The following is a 5,913-nucleotide window of genomic DNA, read 5'->3' on the forward strand; positions in this document are numbered from 1 at the left end:
CTGGGAAACATGCTACCACTGTACAGGACAGATGGCTGCAGCCTGCAGGACACACACACACACACACACTCACACACACACGAAAACACACACACACACACACACACACACACACACACACACACACACACTGTGAGTCTTAGAGGTGCACAGACTGATATTCTCTAACATATAATGAGTGCAGCACATACACTGCAGTGCAGATGAATGTTTGTACTGTGTTGTATATGATACAAGTACAATATGGTCTTTGAATGTTTAACAGCAGACCTAAAACAGGTATACGGTGGCGTAGAGGGGTGGGGTGTTCCATCTGGAGCCTTCATCCTCGTTTGACATCCCAAATCTGTTTGCATTTCTAATGTGGAGGCTGAGACAAACGGCCAGCCTGCTGCTAATCCATCATCTTGTATTAGAGACAGAGAGAGGTGATGGTGATGCGTTTGCTCTTCATCATCGTCAGCATTCCCGTTTTACCTCAGAGGGTCAGTTGTTCCTCCAGCCTCGTTCAGACCTTCTCGCTCCTTTTGGAGACAGCCCTCACTTACAAAGCTCGCTCGCTGGTGAAGCTGTTGGCCTCTGCAAACACCACACATGTGCTGTCCTACTGCTGTTTCACAGCAACGTTCAGAACCCTGCCCAAAGCCCATCTGCTCACTCACAAACACTGAAAAAACCCTGATTACGACTAATACGTGTGTCTTAATTGAGACCATGTAATAACATTATTAGTGGACATCTGCTGCATTTTAACCTCCTAACATGAACGGCGACCCACTTTGGGTCATAACCACATACTAAACAAGCACATTCTCAGAAATGACAAGTTTCAACTGAACTCTCATACATGCAAAGACGTGGACACAACCCGGGGTTCGATCTAGTTAGTGTAGAGCTTCTCACTTACACCTTTGCTGAATTCTCATTTTCCTTCCTTCCAGAGGTGCGAGGCTAAATAAAAGTGTGTGTGCACTGCAGCAGTATGCGGTGTATATTGTGTACTTTGTGTTTGAGATTGAAAAATTCTAAAATACATAGTTCGTGGTGTGTTTGAGATGGTGGCTGAAAATTCACCTTGTTGGACTTTTAGATGTCTTGAAAAAGCTTCGAAGCGTGATGGAGGCGTGACTGCACACGTATGAAGCTGCGCTGCTGTGTCGGAGCCACCGCACATTAAGCCTTATGTTAAGTGAGTGCCGCCTGGTCTAACAGGTAACAGGTCGTTGGTCACGACTCTGATCATTCTGTGTTGTCGTCACCGCAGCTCCGCACGAGCAGCTCTTTTAGTGTGTCGCTCAGACACGTGGTAACCTAATTACACGTTTGCGTCATGTATAGATTTCAGCATGCGATGAGTGAACATACACCCAGGTTAACTCTGACGTGTCTCCTCTGTTTTGTTTCTCGTGCAGCGGAGGTGGAGCATCCAGATGGCGCTTTGCTCTCCGAATCCCTACCCTCCAACCCACTCACCCTGCCCTCCAATCCACTTGGCCTACGTCCCCATCCTTTGGACCCCAGCTTGGCTCACACCCTGCCGCCTGGCCTCCACTCTGACCACGACCTGCTCACTTGCGGCCAGTGCCAGATGACTTTCCCGTTGGGCGACATACTCCTCTTCATTGAGCACAAGAAGAAGCAGTGCCAAACACCGCTGCTGGCCAACGGCTGTTATGACAAGATGAACGACCGAGGAGGAGGAGGACAAGGAGACAGTCCAACTCTGCAGAGCCTTCATCACTACGCGCAGAGGGTGGAGCTAAGAAAGGTGTTGGAGCCAGTAGAGGTCGGCATCCAGGTGACACCAGAGGAGGAAGAGGTGGGAGGAAGAGGGGAACGAGGTGAGAGAGGAGAGAAGACACCAACCAAAGGAATTTGCCCGAAGCAGGAAAACATGCTATCAGGTAGACGTGACGTACGCAGGGAAACACACTAAAGCCTCTTCTTTCTGAGCACAAATACACAAATGTCGCTTTTATGTCTAATTAAATTCATGAAGTCAGTTCAGCTTCAGCTGCGTTTGTTGCTTTTTCACATAAGGGCAGGCCAGGTAGGTGTAAATAGATCATGTTCATGAATAATTGAAAGCACAGTTTAAAAACTCAGGTTTTCTTTGGCTAACATGAACATTTTTGGATGATTTAAACAGAATTTAAGTGAAACTAATGTGCAAAAAGAAAAACCATCAGGAATGGAGCATTTTTGAGAGCACCGTATGTTCACTTCCTGCTGAACAACGTTGCTGTGCAGACTCGTCAGCATGTTGCCAGATTCAGGTTGAGGTTTGGTTTCTTTAAGAAAGGGGAAAAGCTCAAATCCTCCCACAAAAACCAACCACAACTTTTGCTTCTTCTTTGTCGCATATGTAGCATCTGTGACCTTTGGAGGTGTGAGCAGGTTCGTCCCAGGCTGGTCCCTCCGACTCAGAAAGTTCAAGCTCATTTCATCTGAATCAGCTCGTGTTCACAATGCACACACATGGACACGAGGCCCCTCTGACAACAGCTTTTCATTTATCAGCTGATGTGGTCTGGCACTGAAATCAGCTGCTGGGATAAGCTTGAGTTTGTGGCCTGCCAGAACCTGGAATAAACTGTCATTGTTATCCAGATGTGTTATAGGTAATGATCAGTTTTCTGGAAATGCTGAACTATTTAATTCCAAAGAAAAATCTTTAGGTAGTAACAAACCAGCAGTTTTTTCATCAGTCTAAATATATCCCTGTTTTAGTTTTCGTTTGTGTGATGGCGTCCTCTCGTTCAGCAGAGGAAGAGAGACGTTCATTTTATTAGAGGACATGGACAGCAGAGGGACAGACGAGGAAGAGGGGTGAGACAGGCAAATTAGGGAGGCAAATCTCTAAACCCCCTCAAGGACTCGGTTGAAACAAATTGAGCAAAACATGACAGAGAGACTCACCCCGACTTTCATGGAGAAATCCAGTCTAAGCCATCTGCTTAAAAAGGTGAAAAGCTCATTAAAATTCAAATAAGCACAGGCAGAAAAAAACAGCACGAGAGGAGAAGAAAAAGTGGGAAAAGACAGAAAGAGGGATTAAAACGAGGCTAGTTTCATCCCCATTCAGCGAAGTAAAGAGGCAGTTTAGCATCTGTGTGTGTGTGTGTGTGTGGGACCAGCAGTTATCGCTCAAACCAGTCAAGACACTCGTAAAGAAGCCTGTGACAATAACCCTGTCGTGCTCTTCTAGAGGTCAGTTTGAGGATGGCAGGCTCGGCCTGCAGACCAACAGTCTGTTAGCACAGGCAGCATGGTTAGCATCGCTACTGTCTTCATGCATTATTCAGAATGAATAAATAATGAAAGACTGATTATAATCTCACCACCTATATGTAGACCTACATATGAAGCGAGCTGATTAGTGGAATCAGCTTAAACGCTCCATGAACGGAGCTAAAACAGAAGACAAATACAAATGCAACGTTTAGGGAGGTTTTAGTGCCGGCTCACCTGACTGAAACAGCTCTGAAAGCTTGGAAACGATTTTATTTTATTTTTATTTTGAAATGAACTTGATTAAGAAATGTCGTCACATGTGATCAGCATCCATATTGTATCGAATCAAGTGGTAGATTAGAAATCAGCACATGAGCGATGTCAGAGGACGTGTCACTATCACACAGGGTTGGGCTGTTTCCTATAACGCCACTGACATCACGTCATGTATGTGTAACATGGTTATGACATTTGGATGGAAACATGAATGAATGTGTTGGCCTAAAGCCAGGTGAGGAAGCTCACAGGTGAGCCTCTCAGTGAGCAGGATTCGCCTGCATTGTAAACACTGTGTCTGGGCCTGAACTTCATCAATATTTTACCAGGCTGTTACAGCTCTGCCGGGCAGCTGTGCATTGCTGCTGTGGACAGCACAGCTGCCTGCACTCGTGAAGCTCGAGGAACGACGCTCCAGCTTTGCATTTAATGCAACTGTCTGAATTGTGGGGTGCAAAAAGCTGGAGCGCAGTCCCCGAGTGTGTGCAGAGCTGTGCTCAGGCATGTCTGCTAATTGAGTGGCACTGGCCATGGCTCGGCATTATTACATTTATGTGCATAAATATATATCCACCCTGTGTTTAAATGCGTGCAATGTATCGAACTGCCATCCTCCCATGAAATCAACCCCACGTGCGCTGCGTTGGAAGACTGGAAAATATAATTGCACAATATTTTTTATAGCAGAAACTGCAATAATTTTCACATTAAAAGCAAAAACGTATTAGCGACTCAATTGGACGTGCACTGCAGCAACTGTAAACTATATTGCTCCAATAACATTTTATGTTTGAAAATTACCCACGGTGTTTCCACATGAAATATGTCCAACGAGCACCTTATTAACACGAGCAGGAGACAGAACAATTTATTAATCAAGCTGGAGTTTAATTTGGAGAGCGCGCTCTCAGCCCCTCTCGTCATTACTGGGGGATTGAAATGCGGCAGGTGGAATTTTCTCTTTGTAACTCAGGGCGGCTTTTTCTTCAGCGTATGTTTTTAGCACCTTTCATTACCTGGTGAAAGAGGGAGGGACAGAAGCACAGGGAGGGAGGCGAGAGAGATGGGGAAAGCGATCGGGGACATGACGGACGACACTTCTTTGTAATTGGCTCCCAGCAGGTCAAACTACTCGTTTATTGTTAAGCTTTTACACTTTCATTTGTCCTCCATGTGAAATGGAACACGCACACGTGTGCACACGTGTATGAGCATCATGCCAAGTTTCTTTTAACCCCTAAATTAGAAGAAGTGTTTGTGCTGTGCGAGAGCTGCTGGCTTTTTCCCTTGTCCTCTCTCCATCTGTCAGGTAGCAGCGTGCAGAGAAATAACAGAGCACCTAGCTTTTCCATTCAGGCTGTGAAACACGTCGCTGCTATTGTGCTGAAGGATTACGAACAGCGGCTTTAGTTTGTATACACAGTGTTGTTCTGTTTCAGCTATTGTTTTTTCCCCACAAGAAGCCCTGTTTAAAAACCTCCTGATTCAGTTTGGAAACGCTGATCAAAAGGAAAACGTGCAGTTGGTTTTTACCACGATGTGAATGAATAAGAGTTTTCCGGTCACACCCATCTCTCCTCTGTCTGTAGCTGAAACTCACCCAGACTTAGAAAAAAGCCGTTCCTCCGATTTAAAGGATAAAAAAAAATCATTTTTGTTTTTGCTTAAATGACACAAATCTTCTCTCATTTTTGAGTTCATGTAGATTTCTACGTTACTTCAGCCTGAAGCTTCATCCTGTCTGATTTTATAACCATGAGGAGAATCACCATCATGCCTTGCAGTTAAAGACTGGATGTGCTGTGATGGTGACGTAAAACCATCATGCAGAGAAATTTGAAAGCGTACTTTTTGCTCTCTCTGCTCTCGTCACACACGGCTTCCTTCCAGACAGACAAACAGACACAGCTCGGAGGAAGCATCATCTAAACCTTCCTCACAAGGAGTGAATATTCAAAAACATCAAGCACCCCAAACCACAATAAGCCCAGCGTTCTAACAAAGGCATTAGATAACTAACCGGGCCGAGTTTTCATACGTCAGCAGAGATGCATTCGAACAGCTGAACCAACCTTTTGTCAGCGCTGTGTAAGCAGGTGCACGCTGACAGGATACCGCGGCTTGCAGGAGGCTTTAGGATTTTAACTTGCAACCCTGACGTCCAAAGCCCTCCAGGCTTTCCCAGGTGACCAGGCGTGAGGTCTCTTGGCGGCTTCACAGAGGTGCTGCACTGACAGTTTGGATTAGAGAAGGAAGTCATTTTTACTATGAGGCGCTCAGCCGCCATGCTGCGTACACTTATCACTGACGAGTGTTTAGCACCCGACAGCGCCGGGCCAGAAGCCTCGTTAGCTCGAGCTTAATTCAGACATTTAACCAAGTCCAGTTGGAGTGGACACACAC

At 45.7% G+C, this 5,913-nt stretch overlaps 1 protein-coding gene across 1 annotated transcript in view; it reads left to right on the forward strand.

Moving 5' to 3' along the window:
- The window catches only part of bcl11ba (BAF chromatin remodeling complex subunit BCL11B a), a 36,551-nt gene that overhangs the window by 6,866 nt on the left and 23,772 nt on the right, over positions 1 to 5,913 (forward strand). Inside the window, exon 2 of the mRNA XM_005938704.3 lies at positions 1,413 to 1,904. Within this exon, the coding sequence (XP_005938766.1) occupies positions 1,413 to 1,904 (492 nt within the window). The remainder of the gene's footprint in view (positions 1 to 1,412; positions 1,905 to 5,913) is intronic.

The sequence above is a fragment of the Haplochromis burtoni genome, unplaced genomic scaffold (genome assembly GCF_018398535.1).
Source record: "Haplochromis burtoni strain Fernald_Lab_line unplaced genomic scaffold, NCSU_Asbu1 Contig_251, whole genome shotgun sequence".
NCBI classification, from domain to species: Eukaryota; Metazoa; Chordata; class Actinopteri; order Cichliformes; family Cichlidae; genus Haplochromis; species Haplochromis burtoni.